General features: G+C 37.4%; 1 protein-coding gene across 3 annotated transcripts in view; it reads right to left on the reverse strand.

Moving 5' to 3' along the window:
- The window catches only part of TBC1D5 (TBC1 domain family member 5), a 315,146-nt gene that overhangs the window by 43,676 nt on the left and 247,154 nt on the right, over nt 1–24,316 (reverse strand). For 2 of the 3 annotated variants that reach the window (XM_058831805.1, XM_058831806.1), the window contains exons 18-20: nt 12,769–12,854; nt 6,798–7,084; nt 2,057–2,122 (exon numbers count right to left, since the gene is read on the reverse strand). In XM_058831805.1, the coding sequence (XP_058687788.1) occupies nt 2,057–2,122; nt 6,798–7,084; nt 12,769–12,854 (439 nt within the window). The remainder of the gene's footprint in view (nt 1–2,056; nt 2,123–6,797; nt 7,085–12,768; nt 12,855–24,316) is intronic. The other variant, XM_058831807.1, reaches the window with a different exon arrangement.

Raw genomic sequence — 24,316 nt, forward strand, 5'->3', positions numbered from 1 at the left:
CAGGACAATGACACAAATGCCATTTGTACCTTCTCTACTCTGTGTCTTACTGATTTTACATCTTTCTTAATGTGCAGTGTGGTACATTCTGCTCACTCAATAGCTTCACAAGAAGGTAACAGGACAGAGTTTATAATTTTGGATTTTTCCTCAGGAAAAAAAAAAAAAAAGAAAGAAAAAAAAAAAAGAGGAAAAAGAAAAGTCTTACCCTTCATGTAGAATTAAAATGCATAAAGTTTGTAATAAAGTACAGTTAATAACTAAACTCCATGTTCTCCTTCTTTAGCAGCTTAATCAGCAACCTGAGATCACCACTGAATCAAAACTCATTTTCATCTGCTCATTCTGTCAATATCAGATAAATACATCATGGCTCCTTAAAAAAACACTGGAGAAATCTAATCTCTGACCGCCTAAGCATATACCAGAAGGTCCTAAAACCTACATAAAACAGGCTGAAGAAACCCCATAAACATGGAAATCAAATACATGCTTACGAAGCACACAGAACAAATATGTAAGGATCCCTGACTTACGCAGTTGTCAGAACACATTACCGCGTAGGATGTCTCAAAAATATATATATATGCGTTCTAAAATGCATAAATAGTTCACAGTAATGATGCACAGGATTTCACACGCTAAAAATACATCCATTTCTGAGGCAAAAAGGAGCAACGTTATCTCCATGTGCTGGCTTCTAAGTGGCTCACTACTTGCCTGTTGCTAATGATACTGGCACTGACCCCAGGGTGACAAATGCTCTGCCTCAAAACCATTTGGAAAACACACAGACGGGGCAGTGAAAAAAGGGAGCAACCCTTCACAAGGGTATTGTGGAGACCAACAATGTCTTGAAAAGAATGATTATTTAAATTTACTGTGATCAATAATTAGGCTGTGTAATCAAGTAAAAGATGATGGCAAGGAGAAGGTGAAGACTTACAATGAAAGGAAAGTGAGCTTCAGATCTTACTAAATTTGAGTTAAGTTATGGGGGATATGCCCAGGAACTTTGGGGGTCTCTGCTAAAATATATGAAAAATCAGAGGAAGATGCAAAAAAGACATACAAAACTTATGGCTCATTCTGTTTGGTCACCACAGAGGAAAAGAATAGATTTCATAGTTATAAGGAGAGCAAGGACAAAGATACCAAGAAGAACAGAAGTATGGCACCATATATAATTCAAAACCATTTGGATCTGCTCATCTGTCTGTATTTGCCATAGTGAAGATGTAGGGTATTTAAATTTGCAAAAAGAATGAGATGAGTTTTATAAAACTTTTCAGATAAATTACTTTCCCTTTTTCTCTTACAGTGAAATTGGAACAAAGGCTTCCAGTACTTTTAAAATTCATTCAAACCACCTCATCACACAAATCCATACTTTTTTTTTTCAGCCAAGGCAGGTAAGCTCCCTGTTAGCCAAGAGCACTACAGCAGATGTTCAGCCCAAAATACCTGCCCCAAATATAACAAGAGGGAAGTAATGCAGCTAAAAGGGACAATGATGGTGGAACTGGCCCCCCACGACAGTGGGAAATGGGCTACAAAGTGCAAGAGCACAGAGGTTTGTAATACAGATGGATGCTGGCGCACGGCAGATGCCAGTGAAAAGCCACAGAGACGCAGACACACGGAGACACACACAGACACAGACACACAGACACACACAGACACACAGACACACATGCCCAAGACACAGAGACACAGACAGACGCATACACACGCATTCACACGCACAGACACTCAGGGACACACACACAGATGCACAGACACAGGTGCACACACACACATGCACGGACACACACAGACATAGACACACGCACATATGCACACACAAACACAAACACACAGACACACACACACACAGACACACACACACACACGCACACAAGCACAGACAGGCAGACACACAGACAGGCAGACACACACACCCAGACACACAGAGAGCGGTCGGGAGGGACGCGGAGGAGCCGAGCTCTCTGCCGGCACAACAGCGGCGCTCGGTGGAGGGACAGCGGCAGTGACGGCGGGCGCCGCCCGGGCCTACCTGTGGTGGCCGGGGGATGCTGCTGGGCCTGGGCCGGCCCCGGCGGCGCCGCCTCGCCCGCCTCGCCTGGCAAACAAACAACAGCGTTAGCGCGGCCCCGCCGCTGCAGCTCGCCCGAGGGAAGAGCCGCAGCTTTGGGGGGTTCAGCCGGAGCACCCTGCTTTGAACAGAAAGGACATTGTGAGAGAGCGCTGTAGGGACAGGCAAAAGGAAACAGGAAGGTTGGGTAACCAGTAGTCACAAGCTGCAGAACCCCAGTGCTTTTAAGCGATGATTTAGATCAAAATCTAAACTTAAGAGTCAAAACCGTTATGTCGCTGGCACTTTACAGACAGTGTTATTCTGCTATTTGAGACCTTCACAGAATGGCTGAGGTTGGAAGACCACTGGAGGTCACCTGGCCCAAGCCCCTTGCTCAAGCAGGGTCCCCTAGGGCACATCACTCAGGACTGTGTCCTGATGGCTTTTGAGTATCTCCAGGAAAGGGGACTCCACAACTTCTCTGGGTAATCTGCTCCAAGGCCTGGTCGCTTGCACAGTAAGGAAGTTCTTCCTCATACTCAGCTGGAATTTCCTGTGCATCAGTTTCTGCCCATTGCCTCTTGTGCTACTGCTTGGCATCTCCAAGCCAAGCTCCAAGCTCCATCACACCTCCCTTTAGATACTGTCCCCTCTCTATCTTCTCTTCTTGAGACCACAGGTCCAGCTCCCTCAGCCTTTCCTCGTAAGTGAAGTGCTTCAGTCCCCTAATCTTTGGAGCCCTCCACTGGACTCACTCCATGTCTCTTACACTGAGGAGCTCAGAAGTTGTATCCTTACTGTGAAAAAATTTCATAATTGCCTAATAATATGTATATGTTTTTAAATAGGAAAAAACCCCACATTTGTCAATCTGTGTTTTATTCCTTTAATTTGTACTCAGTTCTATTAATAAGGACACTTTATCCATATGAAAAGCATACTTATTTTCTAGAGATACTTCATAATTCTAAATTGGGGGATCATTTCTTTAGGGCATATGTGGTAGCTACCATAATTCTGTTTGTGTTACAGCAAATACCACAGTAGCATCAACTCATAAAAACGAAGAGTAGCCTGGAAATTTCTTTAAATACAGTTTCAGCAGAACTTTGCCTTTAAACTGGTCCTCTAATGTGTCCTTGTGATAAAGCTGCATTCACATCAAAAGCCTTTTGGGTTTCACCATGAAATGACCTAGAAGGAAAACTGTATCTGGCACTATCAGGGAAGAAGAGAAAGAGAAATGCTTCTTTTCTTGGCAATACACTGCCATTTGGTAATCAAAGAATATCCAGTTTCTGAATGAAGAAGGATCCACTGCAACACACAGGACAACAATTGTGGTTTTTTTCCATGTTTTTTTCATTACCAATATTTTTATCTTTCAAAATAACCACCTCAACTGAAAATCCAATAAACTCAATATTTGAATTCAACTTTTGTGCAAATGTATTACTTCACTGTGCAGGATCAAGAGAATGTTTTAATCCCTCTTCTGTTAGCAGGCTACCTTGCATAAGTAATCAGTAATGATACCCAATCTTCTTCTGTGTTGAGGACAGGCTGAATGGGATTAATATATTATTAGGAGGAACTGAATTTCCAATTAGGTGTCTGGATACTTTGTTCAGCTGTGATTTGTAATGCTGAAGACTCATCTGGAATTACAGACTTGCAATTATGGTTGGGATTTTTTTTTTTTTTTCAGTCTGCTGTTTTTCCATTTACGTTATCTAAATTATGTGCATTTTTTTCCTTACAGAAATTCAGCAAGTACCAAAATTTTGGAGTGAGAAATAATTACAACTGACTCTGCAACCCAATCATCCCTCTTCTAGAGTATGGCAGCATGAATGGTAGCTGGTTTGTGAGCGGCAACTCTGTTGACACAGAGCTGTTAAAACTGGGATAGAATTATTTTTTCAGTCCTGCAAGGTATTTTGTTACCAAGGACTTCTTCACAAAGTAGATCAGCCAATTAATTTAATCTCTTCAAACTTATAAATTTATACATATTAATTCAAATTATCAGCACTACTTGAGTATTCAAAATATGAAAAGAGTAATAAGAGAAAAAATGGACTGCCTATTTTACGGCTTGATGCCTGTTAGATTTACGGCACTTTGGCCTGTTATACTGTCCAGCTGAACATCTGTAAAGTATTACAGATAATTCGCTAGAAGTGCGAATATCTATCAATTTAAATCTATGTCTCTGCCTACCTCAGCTAAGATAACCAAGCTCCAGAAGGCTGAGGAGAGCTGAACACACAGTGAAGAACAAGAACAGGAGACAATTAGTGATATCTAGTTAGCAATTTGGGAGCCTTGTATTTCCAAACCATGCTAAATAGCTTTTAGATACTCAAAACCCACATCAGAATCCAGATCTAGAAAAAAGCCAGTATAGAAGCTAAAAAGTTCAGCACAAACATGAGTGGAACAAGAGCTTCTGATAGTATGAATTTATTTTAAATCCTAAATCTCAGTGTCTGGGATAGAAGTACTGGCAGCTTCTCATACCTGCAGAGAGTGCCCTCATTCACTGTACAGCTCTTTCTTGAGGTGGTGTTACTGTCCTCCACAGAACAGAAAAGGCATACGCTTGTTTTTAAGGCGTGATGGAGATTGTGCTGTTTACAAAGGTCCCTGCAGCCCTTCAAAAGACTTTTTTAGTGTGTCTCCACCATGGAGTCATTGCAAATAGGGATTTTTTTGCTGAACATTTAAATTTACTTCAGAGAGAATTCACTAGGAAGCCTCTAAAAACACTCTCTATTTACTTTTGTTATTTTTTTTCTCTCTTTAAAAATAAAAATTATAGCACTTGCAAACATAGCTGCCATAATTTGAAATTTCTATACAATTATAGGCAAAATACTTATAACTGTACAGGTCTGCAGCAACAAGCACGGCACTAATATGTAAAAGAAAACTGTCATCTAAACCTATTAAAGAATAGTATATGTACATTTTGTTGTCCATAAATTACTTCTGCAAAGGCTGTACCAAATATGGATAGACAGAATACACTTCAGAAGAAGATGCAATATGATTTTTCCTCTTACCATGAAAATGCTTTGTGCCCTACATGATAAATTCTTCACAACTTTAACAAATCTCTGTATTCCTGTTGATAGAGCAATATGTGCACAGCTTGTACATTGGCAATGACCAAACATATCTACAATTTTTTATTCTGATTCTTGTATGGAAAGTATCAGGTGCATTTCCTGATGATACAACATGTTAATTAGCACATACAACAAGCCATCCTTTAGCAGCCACATCAAGATTGAACTACAGCCAATTCCATCTATAGAAGTTTCTTCAAATAGTATGCTTTTATTATATTAAGCAGGGAAAGAAAACAGCAAGGACCACTTTTAAACTCAAGAGGGAAAAAAGAGAATAATGTCATAGGGGTATTATGGAAAACAAAAAATAAAAAGTCTCTCTGAAACAGTGTAAATAATTTTGTTCTACACCTAATTTTACTTCCACTATTGTGAACGGCATTTGCATCATCAAAATTTCATTGCACTTCAGTTTCCTGTCTGCACTGTGAAACCCTTGCTGGAGCAAGTTTTGAGATTCTTCTGTAACTGAGAGAAGCTGCATATCTGGATTTTGCCAATCAGCTGCAGCAGCCCTTACAGAAGTGCTGTATATGTCTGCTCCAAAAGAACAGCTGTACCTTTCAGTTCTGCTCCCTCACAGTCTGCTGGGGATGCCATGCATCATGAAAGGGCCTTTGGACCATATGGGTGCCACAGGAAAGAAAAAGAACACCAACTTCAGCTATGAAGTGTTATTTCCCTTCTTTCACACTTTCAGATCTGATGACAAAAAAAAAAAAAAAAAAAAGATGCAATACTATGCAAAGGTTCAGGGCAACCAGCAGCAGCCCTCAAGCTCATAACTATGACACTGGATGAGATGCTAAAAGCAGCAGATACTCTTTTGCTCTACATACTCCTTGAAAAACACATACTGCCATGGGCTGGCTGAAGATGAAAAGCAGTAACCTACCTTGAGCGTGGCAGAGTATAGCAAACAACTACCAAAGCTGAGCTTGTGAATTTGTTGTTTGAATAAGCTGTCCTCAAGAAATATAAAAAGAAAGACTTATGAAGAAAAGATGCAGTGTTTACTAAAAGTGCAGAGGACCATCACAAATTATTAAAAGACAAATTCATATTATGGCTCAAATAACTTCTTAAATAAGCTCATTCTAAAGGGAATAAGATTTTTTTTTAAGAATTACTCTCTAATTTCCTTCACTTGTTATTATGTATTTAGCTAATACTGCTATTCATGGGATTTTTTGCCAATAACCTGAAAAAACATGTATGAAATTAGTCTTCTGGTTAAAAAAAGGTTGCATCTAAAAATCTGAAAAATTAATTGGCTCATGTTTATGGTAATGATTAAGTTTGTTGGCCTGTCTGATAGTTTTTAGTTAATGTATTTTTAAAAGTTCAAAACTTCCTACAGTATTTGTACATTCTTGATATATCTTCTAATTCTATATTGCACTGCAAACCTGCTGTTGTACCTGGCATAGGCATCCTGCCTAACAAAATACTTTTTTTTGAGGTTTCTTCCAAAAATGTACATGTTGATATAAAAATGAATAGAAGAAAGAACTTTCTTCAGCCCTAAAGATGTACACCAAAGGTCCCCTCAGTCATGATGCTGCCACACATTTCCCCTTTACCTTTGCCCAGCTGAACTGGCATGCTTTCAGACTTCATCATCCTCTGCTGCTGTGCCTGGTGGTGCTGGTGGTGGTGCTGCTGCTGGTGGTGCTGGTGGTGCTGGTGGTGCTGAGGGGTTTCCACTGTGCTCCTGCTTGCCATTGAAGAGGGAGGGAAGCTGCTCCCGCCAGCAGGAGTTCCCACTGCCCCACCTGAAGCCATGGCTGGAGCAATGAGCTTTCGGCCAAAATTCAGTAAGCTGTTGGAGACTTTGTTAATGTTCAGAGGGGCAGCTTTAGCACTGGCACTGAGAAAAGAAGAGGAGAAATCATTGCATCATTTCCAATGGTTTGGACAGGCACAGCCATACATGTGTCGTTCTTCAAAACTTGAAGATCAATTCCAAGATTTGAACATTACAAAGAAGGTGTTTACTACAGTTGCACTGGAATACATACAGAGACCACAGGTGGTCTGGGTGTGGTATGAATTTTTCCCAACCAGAAGTGGACAAAATTTTTGGTCCTTCTCCCTGAAAAATGCAGACTAACCCTAAAGAAAGTGAGTTTGTAGCAATTTTCTTAATTTGCCTTCCTAAATTTAGAAAAGAAAAAAAGAGTGACAAAAAGCAATTCAGGCTCTACAGAATCAAAAACTTAATAAAATGGAATTTTTGCACTTATTCAAAGACTGCTTTAATATTTATTTCTGCTAGATTAAATTCTCTCCAATGTTTAAAATTAGTCAACCCCAAACATTTCTTTCAGCAAGCAAAGCTAACACTGGCCTGTCCTTTTAGGTTGGCAAAGCTGGATGTCTCTTGCTCTGAGTTCACCTTCTGCCCAGCCCAATCATTTCAAGCCAACCACTTTTTAACAGGAATCCTGACTTCTAAAGTGATTTTTCTGAAGAACTGCTTCAGGGTATAACACGTATACTGAATCACAGTCCTTATAATTGCTACTTTTTATTTTTAACTACAGTGGCTATTTAATTCACTACAGTTATATGCAACATTAAGAATGAGGAAATTGTCGAACCATTTAATTTGTCTAAAATAAAGAGGCAAAGAACCTTCTAATTCCCAGTGGAAGTGTTCACATAACCCACAGATTAGCAAAGCCATTCCTATTTGTTCATGCAATAATTCCCTGCCTTATATAATTAATGCTTGAAATACCCTTCACAGAAATATATCATAACCACAAAGACCTTTTCACTCCTGAGGTTTTATTTCACTGATCTGTACTTCCACGATATAAAAAGCTGTCCTTTAAAAACATGAAGAAATGTAATTAAAACCAACAGAATCATTGTACTGGGGAAAAATAGCTTCACAATGTTTTGGGGAAGTTGAACTAAAAATAAACTACGAATGAATTAATACGGGTAATTTGTAACTTCTGCAGACACCTGGAAGAGTAATTTTGATTTTGTTCTTCCCATAATTTCTTTATTTATCTCCAGAGATAGGTTTTTTTAGAACACACAATACAAACATGCACACACATGTATACAGTACATCCAGAAAATAACAACAGCCATGTTGTTTAGAATCAGAATACATACTCAGAAAATACTAGACAGAAAAGGAGAGCTATCAGAAGGAAGTACGAGAGCCTGCACACTCACAAAATACAGCCCCAAGCTGTATGGGGTGCTTCTGCCATATACTAGTGAGGAAGAAAGATGGCATCTAGAATTTGTTAGGAGGAACAGCAGTGCAGAGACTGGGACCAAGTGTTGCTTCCCAATTTATGGAAGCTGGGAATGATTGCCAAATCATAACTACAGGATGTTTCTGTGTCTCCTGATTTTATTGATTGCTGCTGGTATTACAAAAAGTCCTTCCACAGTCACCTGATGATGGCTGACAAAGTCACTATGAGGAAAGCATCTGCAGAACTATAAAATATTGCAGGAGGTCCAAATGGCTTCAAAAGAAAATGGAGTAGTTGTGAGGGACCAAAGTGTTAATGGTTAGTGACTCAAATAATCACAGATGCATAAAAGCTGCAGGTGCTTTGCTGAGGCCAGGCTTGCACCCCCCAGCTGAAGGGGAGGAGGAGAGTTTTTGGATGTTTGGCAGCTCCTGAATGAGAAGCAGAAGTCTGCTGACCCTGACCCTAAAGAAATTCAGAGACAGCAGTGCACTCACTCCACGCAGTGCTTGCACTGAGTGATTCAAGGATTGCTGGTGTATCACAGTGCTGGATCTTTGCTGCAGCACAAAATGGAATTTCTGAACTTATAGCTGATTTGGTTCCACTCACAGCAACACCCAACTCTGCAAACCCAGCAGCCACAATATTAGCACCCATGTGACTGAGCATTTACAAGATGTTTTCAAACTCTGCTTCTAATTGTCCTGCCTGGGTGGTGAAGGAGCCAACACAGAGTTGTGGCTTCCAGTTTATTTCAGGCAATTGAATGCCAATACTGCACCTTTAACCACTGCTCTGCTGGCACGGGCTTGGAAAGGAGGGCAATACACCTTTAACAGCCTCCTGCAAGGGTATGGATATTCACCCACCATTGTGAAGGCTGTGCAATTAACAGCCTCACTCCCTCTGGTAATGAAATTAATTGGAGGAGAGTGTTTTGAAAAGGTGGGGGAAGCAACAACAGCAGTGTGAAAAGAACTTCTTGAGACTGAAGCTGAAATTTCACCCGAGAAATAGCTTAAGTCTAAGTTGTTAAACAATTTCAGCAGCTAAAGGGTAACCTGTCCAGACCAACCCCTTGAGACTTGTATTGCCAGTACACTCCCACTGAAGATCAAAGGACGAGTCACCCCACTAAGGGCAGCCCTATCAGGAGTCCAACACTTTGGTCCCCTCTGACTCTTCAGAACCTGTATTTAACAGATTAACCAGTTCTGAATGAGGGATGGCCAGTGGATTTAAATGCAAAGGCTCACAGAAAACAGCCAGGGAGATTTCATAATCACCTTTCCCCTGGGCCCTTTTAAATATTTTGTTATTTTTGTGATAGACACAGGAGCACAAGTGTCAGCATTTCAAAGTGAAGTTGCTGCCTACTGGATTATGCCAGACAAGAAAAAGAATTGGGTATGTAAATCAACACTCAATGGATTACTTCTTTGTAATAATCTGCCTGTAGTAGGCTGAGTTTTCTCTTTTCTTTCTACAGGAACCTGCTAATGGATGAGGTCAAGCTGAATGGGATGTCAATCAGTTATCAACAGCTGCAATAAATATTACATTGCTGGTTTTGGGGTTCATAGCAGTAATAACTTGACTGAGATTCAGAACCCAAACTTTAGTATATTTTTTCCCCTCTGTTTACTGAAAATGATCACTTAGGTTGGAGTTTGGGGTGATAAATATCACTCACTCACCTGAAACATTACCTTAGAAGGAAGATAATGGCTTGCACATTGAGTCCTAGGTTTACGTTGTCTCTAGGTCTAGAACTTTGACAATCACTAAAAACCCCCTTGGCTTTGCACAAAAAATTGTATTTACTGGAAGTAAGTGATTCACACTGGCAGACCACCTGAGCAACAAAGCCACTGGGCACTTTGAGCTTAATGTATCTTCGGAATTGTGATAGTGTACAGATGCAGGAAGCAAAGAGACCTGTGTATTTGTGTCTAGCAGCTTGTTTCTTTATTTTTCAGCTATATTTTGCTTCATAAAAAGGTGTCAGTTTTTCTTCTACACTGTTTGACTTGATGCTTTGACATATATGTACACCAGGACAAATTAGTTTATTTGCATTTTTCAGATGGTTGGAAAGAGACTTTTAGAGGAAAACTTCATTTAACAGGAACAATAAACATAAACAATTTCCAAGCCTTTATGTCCGAAACATGATTTTTAGAAATGCTTCCAACAATAAAATGCAAGAATGTTTTAGAACTACATGACAAGTAGAAAGGATAGTTATCACAGCTCCTAATACCCTGTGATGTGATACAGCTGTTCTGTAAACTGACACTACTAATGAACAGCTCAGAACATATATAAGTTAATGAAAAATAAATAATGATGCTATCTAAATATCTTTTCAAGAGGTGGTTTTATAAATGTATTGTGAAGTAAAATCTATGCAATTTCTCTGAATGGCAGCTTCAGAAAATGAACAATAGTGAGGTGCTACATGTATGGAGGATTTACATTAAAAGTGAGCTGAAGTTCAGTAAAATAAGAACAATGTGTCTATTTCTTACCATTTAAATGTCTGATATATTAATGCAAAGGATGATTACAGCCATTAAACATGGATCAATCTACATTTTAGCCATCTAAATATACCAGACATGCACAACAATTACAAGAAAAATACTGATTGATTTATGTCGTAGAGTTATCACCAGATGCATTTAAAAGTAAGGCATCAGTTTAAAAATATGAATATCAGGGAGACATGAATTCCATCCACGAAGCAAACAATTTTGTTTCATCACAATAAGCATCATTGACCTTGACTGTGAATGGTGTATTTTTAAACTAGCAGTAGGAAGATGATTCAATCTCTGCAGTTTTCTGCAAGATGGAAATGTTTTGTTTTAAGCAGGCCTTATTCAAAAGCATTTCTCTTTTCAGTAAGTAATCATTACAAGAGATGAGAGACAAATATATGAATATGACCGATTAAAAAGTTTTATATGTGACAAAATAAGCAATATGCATTAGAGATTTGTCAAGATATTTTAAACATATCACTGAGCCTGTGGAATTAAAGATGAAATAAACCTGGTAGTTGATTTAATCCATCTCTGCTCACTGCAGAAACATTTCCTAATGTTACATCTTCCAATTCTTTCCCTAGTCCAATCTTAAACAGTTTTATCATATTTGACCTACTCTAACGGTTCCTGTCTTGAGATTAATTTATCCCAGATTTTCTTCTATCTGAATTATTCCAAACAACTTCCCACCTCCTTCGGTGTGTATTCTGAGTATATGTGTGCAATTGATTTATTTTCCTACACAGATTTAATGATTTTTTTTTCTTGGAATTTAGGTTTACAGCAGGTGTCATTCTTGTTTGGGCTTTATGTTTTACTTGTTTATTCAAAATCCTTGAAATCTTTCTTTTTGAAACTTCAAACAACTTATTTTTCCACTTTAGGCAACACTTGAGACAATTTTTCAGAAGAATAAGTAAAAACATTAAGAAAATACAATAGAATGCAGTAATTTTTGACCCCTTTCTGCAACTTTAAAGCCTGATTTATAAAGAAAAAGATGGTTTTGCAATCACTCTACATAGCTTCAATTTCTGCTTCCTTGTCCCTTCTTATAAGCTTCTCAAACTACTCCATTTTAGTTTTAGTTGGCTTTTAATTTAGCTGATTTCAACAGAATGTGACAGAGATGCAGAAGTCCAAAAGCCAGCAAGATCCCAAGAATCAGCAGGCAGAGGGTACAGCTGGGGCCATGTGCAACCCAAGAAGCTGCCTGTGACCGTGTCCATTGAAATGTTATGCTTTGTGCTGGACTGACCTACAGCCACCAGCAGCCACCAGCCATCGGCACCCACCTTGTGGCTACCCAAATAATATGGCCTTGACAAGGAATTCTGCCATTATTGATGCAAACCACTTCTAAAAGATGGGAGGAAAAGTTTTGTAAAAATTACTTCAAACTGGATTTACATTAATTCAACTTAGCTTCTGGTACATGCATACTCCAGATTGCAATTAGGTGCATTATCAGAATCAGTTCAGCTAACTCACACTGGCAATGTTTTACTCTGTTTTTAGGATACATATCACTGTGTAAAAGTCTTCAGCCTCCCATAAATGAAGTCAGCGACTGACGCCAAAATTTTTATGTGTAAAAATTTCAATTCTTTCATGTAATAACAGTCAAGGGACAGATTTGAAATAAATGTCATTAACTAAACACATGTGCTTCTAATACTGCTTAGGTAATTCCTGTTTAGGATAAACGTGACTTCTAAAACATTTTGTTTATGTAAGGTCTTAGTTTGGTGAACATATATTTAGAAATAGCTTACCGGGTTTTGTTCATCAAGTCTGCTCCACGTGCTTTGTAATAATCTAAATTTTGTTGGAACTGGTGAGTCACCGGTCTTGGATTTCGCTGAAAAATAAAAAAGGACTTCATTGTAATTTTCTGGGAGATTTTAAGCATATGTTCATTAAAGAGGGTTAGAAACTTACAGAACAATTTATTTTCCTGGAATCATGGTTTTTTAAGGCAATAATGTCATTTACATTAAATTGAAGACATAAAATACTTAATACCAAATTCTACCTGTAAGTCCATTCCATGCTCACAGAAATCAGTACTTTTTCACATGGTGATGAGGCTCTTTGCTGTAGTGTAGTGTAATGTAGTGGTAACATTCCTAATTAAGTCAATAATTCTTGGACAAGAACAGATACTGATAGGATTTCTTCCTGCAGGTCAGGTATGGAATTTGACCACCTCCAAGCTAAAGTGCTATGCTTTTAAAGAAAATGGTAATAGTATGGAGAAATGATAGCAAACGTTTTGAAATGAATACATTACTAGCAGTATCTCTGTTAAGCAAAGAATTTTAGTGAGACAATCTGAACAATCCCACTAGATGGCACACAAAGCCCATTTTTGCTCCTCAAATTTCACCCTACTCAGAACAGAGGCCATGAATAAAGAACTGTTGTCCTATAATAAAGTGTATATAATTAATATTGAAACCAGAATCCACTTGTTATTCTCCACTTCTGACACAAACTCTTTTATGGAATCATGCTACCTTCAGTAGTTCTGAAATCATCCTTTTGGGATCTAAGAATCCACTGAACATTAAGCATTGACTGCAGTATATGCATAAAATATCTTGATTGAACGCATACATCCTGAAGGCTACTATTTGGAGGGGCAAGGAAATATTTTTAAGTAAAAAAATTTGCATGCAGTTGGAAACAAAATAATGGATCAGTACAGAGAGGACCTTTTGAAATATATATAGAAATAGGAAATGGCTTAAGTAATTTCTAGTGCAAGAGAAAACAATATGGTCAATTTCTGTGTAATGACCAGATATCTTGTATAAAAGTGATCTAAATGCTTTCTAGGTATTTGCTACGAAGGTTTAATAATTTACTGGCTGTTGCCTTATATTCTGAACTGCCTTAAGTCCTGCTAGTGGTAAATACAGTTTTAGTGAACCATGCACTGATCTTCCCAAAACCATTGTTCACAGGTGAGAATACATTACATTTTTGACAGTCAGTCTTCAGGTGTTTCAGTTTCACATGTGATATATTTGCTCTCCAGATTTCATTGCAGACTGGAGTATTTACAGTCTTACCATGTCATTTCCCATGTACCTACAGATAGCCCTCCTTCCTTGGAAACCTTGTTTCTGGAGGAGTATACAGGACTTGAATTTTAAAAACCAAAACATTGCATGAGCATATAAGGAGGGAAGAAAATTTATAGAATTGGTAAATACCAAAGGCCAAAATGATTTCTGAAAGCATAATTAAGGGTGGGAATTTCCAAATTGCTTCCTGCAGTTAGACTTAATCTTGTATGAAATGTCTCATTTTCTTTCTTTGGAAACACAATAAACATTTTAAACATATATGTTTGTAATGTTCATTAAAAAATGAAATTACTAAAAGCTATTAGACAGGCATTAAAAAAATTCTCATCTATCCTACCACCCACACTGTAATGGCTGTTCTACATTTTTCATCTCCTGTTATAAAAACAATGTTTGAATAACTCTACCTATTGACAGAGCTTGAAAGTCAGTCCTCATCAACTGACAGCAATAACAATGAATCAGCTTTAGTTACTATTGCTCTAGTTTGGTAATTCAATGCATTTCTATGATAATCAAATCCAAAATGACGTGATGAGGATAACCGATGGTTCTGCAACTTCTGTGTGAATAATCAAACAGTGTAACTTTTCTCCTCTGAATTAAGAAACTTCTTTCTTTACATGTTTTGAGGGGTAAGGTTGAAGAGTAAAAGTACAAGTAACCAGGTGCTAGCCAGATTTGCAATTTGCTTCCAATAACTCAGTATATATTGATAGTTAGCAAAAACATTGAAATTTCTTTTTCACCACCCAATAAATAATGAAAAAGATTATTACACATTGCTGATGAATTAAATAAAAACCCAAAACAAAAACAAGAGGAAAAGATCATGTGGAACAGTATCTTGAAATATATTTATGCAGAAATGACAAGCGATTGAAGACACAAAAAGCTGATCTACTATCTAAGCACTTAAAGCCATTAATAGGAATAACATCTAACTCAAACATATGAATGAGGCTAAAGCATTACTTTCACAGGGGCCTATTTAAATTCCTATGAGGTTTAAAGGTATCCAAGGAAGACGCAGTTTAAAGTACTATTACATGCAGTGAAAAAAAACTCTCTGAAAAAACATTAGAAATGCAATATAGTAAATGCCAAGGGTTACTACTGCAATTTCTTTTGTAGCATCTCTGAGATATCCCCTCAAAAAATTTCAATGTTAGCAGACAAGTATCTGTGAAGTACTACCACAGAAAATTTAAATACTTCTGAAAACTGAAATTCAGACAGTAAAAATTACATTATTTTGAAGATTATGATCTTTATGTCACTGTGGTTGTCCTTTAAGTTTTGTATTCTTTTCAACCATTTCAGTAAGTTAAATGTAAAAAGCAGAATAGAAAACCTACACAATTATGATGCTTGTTCCTTAAGAATCTTAAAGTAATTACTCTCTCTAAGCATTCAATTTGAGCTGTCCCCTAAATTACAACCTATTTATTAGAACTAAGGTCTAAATTTCTTTACAAAAAAACATACCTCTGTTGCTTAAAATATTCACAGCAACTGGTTTTTTCCTACACAGTGCAATTTAGAATGATCCAATTTGTATTTTTCTTTACTTAAATAAGTAAAGTTATTCCTTTTCTTTTTCAATTTATGTACATTATTTTGTTACTAACTCAGATAAAATATTTTTTTTCTTAAAAGGATAATGTTAAAATGACAATTTAAATTTGTATTTAAATATATATAATTTATATAATTCAAATTTATAGTTTGCCGAATAGCTCCAAGAAATTGTGTGAGGGCTGAGGGCATTATACAGATTAACACATATATGATTTTCCCCTAGTAAGGAAAGAAAGAGCAGAAATCAAAGCAAAGCTGTTTGTGACAATACTAGGACACCCTCCCCCCCAGTCCCCCTTCTCCACACCCATTTTCTACGAGTAGTCTGCTGGATTTATAGTTCTTCTAACCTTAATTTCTATTTAGAGTCAACATAGTTTCAACTGGTAGAAAAAGCCCAGTTTATGCTTTAAGACAGTGTATGAAATTCACATATAGAAACACATAGCAATTGATGTGACTTCGGACTTTGTCTCTTCAAAATGTATTAGCCACAGTCCAAAGAGAAAAAAAAGCCTGAAAATGTTCCAGGTGTCTCCGAGGCACTCCTGCCTCTGAGCCTTTCTTTGCCTAAAAGATCCCCCTGTGCCCAGCTCATCTGCCTGCTGAAGTCCTCTCCCTGTCCTCCTGACTGTTCCCAGCCACCCCCAGACCAACTCATTCCAATTCCAGGACGTTCTCAGGGATTTTCTGTTTGCCCTTATCCTCTTCCAGGGCACGGGGCTGAGTTAAGTTATACCCACAGCTGCACTTTCCCCAGGCGAGGGACTGACGCTGTGGTCACACTGAACGCGGCTGATTCCCTAAACCTGCACAAACTGCTGAAAAACAGCTCCCACCAGTTAAGGATCCTGCTCCATATGGCTCAAATTCCCAAGTAAGCCCCTTTTCCTCCCTGGCCTCCGGAGACATTTTGCATCACACTGCACACGGAATAGACAGGATATAGCAAAGCATGTGTGGCAGAAGTCACCGGCTGTTCTACAACATACCTGATACCTCACCCCCTGAATTTACAGCATGTTTAAAAGTTTACATGCAGGTGCAAGTGAAGGAATCTTGATAACACTCTTCTTTGTTGAGGTATTTTCTTTTCTCTCCTTTTAGTTTTATTAACAAGGGGAAAAAAAAATCCAATACCATTTTGCACAAAATCTGAAGGTTCAGAATAAGAGACAAGAATGAAAAAAGATTTTCAATATATCTAATGAAAAATGAGACTTATTTTAGCAAACATGCTATTGCCTCAATGCCAAGGGAAAACCACTTGTCATTAGAGAAATGAATTGCTCAGCTGTTTATAAGCAAAAAGCTCTGGGGGAATTTCTCAAGGCCCAAACCACAAAGCATTGCAGGGTTACACAAACATATGTTGCAGGTGTTTTAGGGTAGACAGGTGGGAAAACCTCAGCTACTAAAAAAAATACTCCACTTAATAGATTGTATCTGAGACTAGATAACCTCAATGCAACAGAGAAAAAACAAATAAAATAGCAGCAGTGAATTTTACATCCAGGTGCAATAGGCTGACCAAAATAATCATCTCACTAGTGTCAAATGGAAATTTTTAAAACAAATTTTTTCCAATATATTATCCAAATGCCGCCAGATATTTATTGGTTTTTCCCCTAAACTACTAATATTTTAAGCCTAAAACAAAACCCAGACTGAACAAAACATATGTAAAAAGAAGAGAAGGATCATGATGGAATGTTGTTTTACTTTTTTTTTTTTAATTTAAAAAATTACTTTTATGGAGCCAATTTTCTCCTTTTTCCCCTTGTCAGCTGACATGGCAATATTGGATTTCTTCATAATTCTTGTACTGCCTAAGATGTTTTTGTATTAAAATCCTATTTTTTTTCCCTTTCATTTATTTCTAATGAAAGTTGGAGGATCATGTGACCCTAAATTCAGATAGGACTGAGAGGTCAGGAAAGGCTGACCTTTTCCTGCTAGATATCTATGCTACTTTCTTCATTAAAGATGACATAAACATGACAAAATATTTGACTGGGAACAGGGCTGAAATATAGCAGCTGAGATGTGGATAAGGAATACAGTTCGTTCAGTTCAGCAGCAGTTTTTTCCATTAGGCACTAATAATTACTATGAAGTATTTACTGATTTTTACCTAATAAAATGAGAGATAATTTCACCTTTCCTCTTTTTATTCATTTCTCAGATATTTAAGCAGCTGTCACCACCTCACATGAACATATTTATACAGTATAAACAAAGGCTCAACATTACAGAAATGTATCACAGTATTTTGTATACTAAACAACCAACCCATCCCAAATTCCAAAGCATCCAAAGCAAAAAACCGTTCCCCAAACAAACAATCAAACCTTTCTTTTCACCTGCTAATTCTCCTCCTCCCTTATTATACCCTCTGCCGCAAGCAACCTGCTGGAGCACAAAAGGTATTTTATCCACCTATGAACCACTGAGTTATTAGAATGAAAAAACCCAGCAAGACATTAGATAACATAAGGTACTATTGCCAATTCCAAAGTGGTTCAAGGCCAAGAGCAAAATACTGTCCAAAACATAGATTGATCAACCCTGTGTATGAAAGCAGCACAACATGAAGGGTACACTGCACAGAACTAATAAAGAACTTCCTTTAATCACAGGAGTCAGGAGATCCATGCACTAATATTGGTGTTGGCAAAGGAATGCCATAATCCTCAAACTGGGAATAATGCTTCCTGTTTACATTTTTCAGAAGATGCTAAGGGTCTCAATCACGGACCTTGTTATTTACAATGCAATAACAGCATGAAGAATTATCAAATTTAATTGTTTCTAACGAAAATTAAGGAGGTGTTTGTTTTTTTTTTTTTCCCCTTAAGCAACAAAATTTCCCAAAAAAACAGAAAATGAAAGAAAATTCAGTTAATTCGGTCAAGAATGGAAGACACCCCTGAACTCTGATAAGGCTGAAATAAATTATCTCCAGTTTTGTTACGTGACAACCCTCCATTCCCCTGGCAACTAGAAATTTCAGACACCAGGAAGATATTTTAAATACTGTGCGTTATGGTCTGTTTTTAACTTCATACACACATGCTTTCTCTCACATGGGCATTCTATGACAAGAGATGAAGAACTGAAAAAAAAATGACAAGTGAGATTTAAAAATGCTTCAGTGACTTGACTGAAAGAAATTTCTAGTTGTGTATTTTGGCTTCTTGTCCTAACTGCTTGGGAAGCCTTTTTTTTATTTTCATTTATAGTATTACAGCATATTGCATTTTATCAGGTAGATCAAATCCTACAAAATCAGCTTTTATTGATATTCCAGACAAAAAGACTCTGACCTGCCAATGTTCAAGTTCATAACCTGTGTAAAATCCCCATCTTGCATCAACAGAATCGCTTAAGTACCTTTTAAATCTGCCTCTTAATTTAGTTGCCTATTTTTCAGCTGAACCTTTGGTTTTAAGAAGTAAATTAACTAAATAGTGAGGTATAAATCTGACAGTGTTCAGCTCTACCCCGTGACAGATTTATGCTCTGGCATCTTGCAGCCTCGCACAGTTAGGAACAGGAGTTTTACAACATTGTGGAGGAAAGCTCCAGGCTTTTGAAGGGAACACACAGCAAGCCTCGCTTTAAACCCTGGAATGCTCCAAATTATGAGATTTAAAATATGACATCTTTATGTACAGAAAAGCTACCACATTATGGTTTTATTGGCACTCGTTTTGGACAACCTGCATAACTCACTGATGGCTTTGTGAGTAATGCAGTTATCTGAAGCTTATACTTATACAACCCTTGTAACCATCCTTACAGCATTACATCTTCTCCAGATACATGCTTGTACACAAATCTCACATATCAGGGAAAAACAAGAACATTTTAAGGTGCTATTTGGTTATTTCTGCTATGATGAGAAGAAACAGAATAATTCATGTTCTGCGTGTAATGTGCTACGTAAACCACTTGAAAAAGGTCCCCAGGGGAGTGAAAAAAGCTCATTCACAGAGCCCTATGCACACACCACACCAAAAGGAATATGACATACAAGTCTTTCATTGTGAAACACAGAGAGAAGCTATGGGCCTGGTGCTGTGGGACAAGCAACTCCTTTCATTTAGGCTTCCAATCATGAAGAATTATCCAAGAGAAACATTTTGATCACAACTGCTCCTTAAAAAGACAAAGGACAAAAGACATACCAGTTCCAAACCTATTTTTCCATAAAAACTTACAGCAAAGGATAAAACATACCATTCCCTGTTGTATCTTAACAGGATTTTGCTCTTTCAGAGGAGCACTTCCCAATACAAATGTACACAAATAACCTTCATTATAATCAATACACTAATATTTACTATAAAATATGTAGGTACACAAGCAGTATATCTACATTTGTATCAGAAGAGTCTGAACTCAAATTCCATCATAATCGGTTGGATATGATTCAGTAGTTAATCTTTCATGTATTATTGAAAAGTTATGAATCAATTTTTATATAACTCACAGTTTGTGTTTTGCAAATTTTAGTAAATAAATTATGACATGGGGAACTTTTGATTAGGTAGAATCAAAGTGCTTTAAGTGTTTTAAGTGCTTCTTTTTGATAAACTACCTTGCAAACTAGAAATGATTAATTGAATTGTCAGGTTGCACATAAGAAGAACCATAATCACCTCACTCTAACACTGTTAAATACATTTTATAAGTGTAATTTTATAAATAACATTATTACTTTTTAGGAGAGAGTCAGTAGCTTTAGATGACTTTTTAAACAGAAGTAAACCTATCAACTAAAAGAAACGGCCCCAAGAAATTCACAAGCAATAAGTTTTATTGGTAGCTAAAGTAATTAAGAGCTTAAAGTGCTTCAGCTTCTTGCTTTAGCAGCAATTACAATCAGAATTGCTTTTACTTTGCTACTCAGGATGTCAACCTGCTCAAATAGAAGGAACAGTTTAAAAATTCTGTCTTCCAAAGAGAACTTTCTGGTCCCTCTTGTCAAATGTTAGTCAAAAGTAGAAACAGTAGTTCCTAACTCATCTTTAACCACTTCCTTTGAAAGACTCTGCACCTCCTGACCCTCCCAGAAATCAGCAGGCACACCACCCACTCCTTCCTGCCCTTAAGGAGGCCAGTGGCTGTCCTTCCTGCTGGGCCACACAAGATGTGCAATGAGGACAACAAAGTCACCTGGCCGGGCTCTGCTCTCGCTGCCAGCAGGGGATTGCAGCACCATCTTGCTTGGCCCCACACGGATCTGGGACAACTCCTTTGCTTCTGCACCATTTTACATGGCTTTAACTATGAGAGGTGTCACTGTTCTGGAAGCTTGGCTTTATTCCATATTATTTCCCACCATATTCCTATTAATTTAAATGTAATGGTTGTTTAGCTTAGATGGATTCAGTATTCGTGAGCTCTTACCCACACAACTGGCCCGTGTGTGCAACACTAAGGAGCGAGCAACACTTGGGAACTGCGTTGCCATTGGCAATCCAGGAGATCAGCTTTCTCCCTTGACTGATGACTACTGACTTGCATATGGTGCTGCAGAATGAGAAGGACTTTGAAAGGTTTCTCATTTGAAAAGTCTTGACTAGATGACTAATCAACCACTTTCCAAGTTTTTTTTTTGGGAAAATATCGCTTGTGACATACAGGATATATATTGAGGATGACTATTTTATGGGTGGGTTGATTAAACAGTTAATGCACCAGTGGAGAGATTGCAATGAACTTTGTGAGAGATAACAAAGCTATTGTATCACAAATATTGACCATGTAGCCTTTTTGTATTCTAAAATGCATAGGTGCACTGGGAAAGAAGGTGTTGAAACAAATGTACAAAAATGAAGCAGATTTCTAATTCATGGTACACTTACTATTTTTATGTGGTACTATGGCAACATGGTTATTCCAAGTAATTTATCATTAAAATCTTAGCCGCCTGTCATACCTTATTCTATTAATGAAACACAATAACTGAATATTTAAATCAATAATTCTTAAAACAAAGCATAGACTATTTCATTTGAAAATACAAGTTTCTCATTTTAAGAACATGAACATAAACAAAGAGTTAGTATCATGACCACCATTAAAAAGCTTAGCATGCAGTTACAGAAAAAACATTAATTTATTTAAAGTGAGGTTGTTTATATTACATCTAACCTCACTGTATTTGCAAATGGGGATGTTAGAACATCAAAATGCTTGAGTTCACTACAAGGAATTGAATGTGGTTATAAAGGCAGAGGTCAAGTTGAGAATGGTGCCACATTTGTGTCCACAAAAATCTATCTACCTTTCCTTGAATATGTAAGATCTTAAACTTTCAGAAATTAAGGCAAATAGAAGTTCTCTGTGAATCACTAAAAGTAAATGCATTTGTTTTTTGTTTCTTCTAAGTCCTTTTCTCCCAGATGAAGAGATGTGTAGTTAGCTTTTTTGGAAAACCTCATTTCCTTTATCAATAGTATCCCATGTAAAGGTAACTCTCCTTTAAAGTACAGGTGACCTTACTCAGTCAGGCAACTCTCTGCACTAGGATATCCATTATCCCAGCTTCCTGATAACTTACATTTCAGGCGCCTACCCCTCCTCCCCCCCCCCCCCCCCCCCCCCAGTGTGTTATTGCTCCTGAAATATCAGTCACATTCTTCATGATCAAAAATTAAAAAGCAAAAATGTTTGTTCAGAGTCTCCCTCCCCCTTGCTGGTACCCCTGTAACGAAGTGGACCCGCACCCCAGCAGTACCTCTGTGTGGAGGTACAAATTAATGAGCTGCTAATGCCAGAGCAGAGCCAGATCCCAACTTCTGATTGGCTGCAATATGGTCATTAAAGAGAGGTAATTAATGCCAGATTGCACACACAATGCTAACAAACAAACAAAACAACCCCAAACCTGCTTTTCTCCTGCCACAAACGGCAAAACAACAATACTGACATAACGGCAGCGTTCAAAGGACAGTTGCAGCTCTGCAGCGGCACCTCAGTTAATGAGTGTATAGAAAAGAATTTATCTGAAGAAGAAGAAAGTGAAACTCAACAGCCTTTCAGGCACATGAAACCAGCTTGGAGAAAACTATGAGACGGTGGCAGCTACTTAAGAAGAAAATTCAGCTGAAAATAAATGTACAAAGAGTTTGGTTCAACATTTCAGCAATGTGTTTTCCCCTTGTCACACATTGCTCAGATAGTGAATAGTGTTAAAAGCTAGAATGCATATTTTTCCAACTATTCCTTCTATGAGTGATCATGACCATATTTTATTGCTTAAGTTTTCTGGCAGTACCTGTAATTTCAGTCATGATGAACTAATATGACTTCTTTGAAATGTCATGTATGCTTCTCCATGGAATTAGCTAGAATATTATAATATAGCCATCTTCAATGTCAGCAAATAGCTAAAATACAACGTTGAGAAAATATCAGCAGCAGTAGCTATAATATTATTAGCAAAAGCAACAAATTAATTTCCGTCAACCAAGCACATTCTTTCTTTTTTTTTTTTTTGTAATTGATAGCTTATGATAGTCTCCACTGAACTAGGCTCCTAACTAGTTTGCTCAATGAATGGGACAACTCACCATGCTAAAAAATCTGAAAGCAAACCTATTTTAGAGAAAAAACAAGAATAAATACAGAAAGCTTTCAGACAAAGGACAGTTGTCAGGTTCTTAGTATGCGGTGCAAAACTGTAATACTCGATGTAGTGTTTTAGTTTTCTAATAAGTCATTGTGATAAGGTTAACATTTCAACATAGAACAACATACAAATAAGAACACCCAAAGATGAAAATTACTTTGCTTATGTTGCTGTATTAGAATTTTATTCGCTAAAGGGTGAAAACAGATTTTCAAAATTCACAGTTAACTTAAAACAATAGTTTTAAACCTTTTATTCCTAGCCCTGGCTGCCTTCAGGAAGTAAAGAACATCTGGTTATTTAAGGAACACAATATGTTCACATTTTCTATGACTTTTGTTTCTAATTGGGTTTTTAAATTTTTTTTTTTATTTGAACAACTCTAGTTAGAAGTATGTTTTTTAATCACTTTATATTTTTCCAATGCCCTATCTCCATATCTCTACTTCTTAATTTTGCTGCCTTTGCTGTGAAAATTAACAGTGCTCAATGGTTTTGATAAGGAAAAAAACTGAAGAAAATGAGCCACTTGAGGTGTATTAAATATGCAGACACACACCTTCAGTATATGTTTTTGGATATACATAAAAGAACCTTCCCTTATTTTTTCATTTCACATATATACAATTTTAATAGCCCATTCTTCCATAAGAAGCTCTACTGTTATATTAAGAAGGGCTGTAAGTGCATAGAAGTTACTTTAATATAAATAATTGAGGCAATTATCTGTTCAAAGATTAGAAATGTGAAACAAATACTCTGCTAAGCAGGTTAACTTTATCACCCTATGGAAAGACAACAACACTGATTTGAGCTTTTCATTCCATGTTTTCCTAGGAAGCGGAGCTAGCCAAATGCAGAAAAAGGCTGAAATTCAATTATTCTGCATTGATCCATACTCATGCCAGTAAAATTAGCATCTCTCAGGCCCCCCCCTCAGAGACAGGTGCATTAACTTGTTTTCAGCTATTACAGAGATGTGTATTTCTCTTCTGTGGCACTGAA

This window comes from Poecile atricapillus, chromosome 2 (assembly GCF_030490865.1).
Source record: "Poecile atricapillus isolate bPoeAtr1 chromosome 2, bPoeAtr1.hap1, whole genome shotgun sequence".
Lineage (NCBI taxonomy): Eukaryota > Metazoa > Chordata > Aves > Passeriformes > Paridae > Poecile > Poecile atricapillus.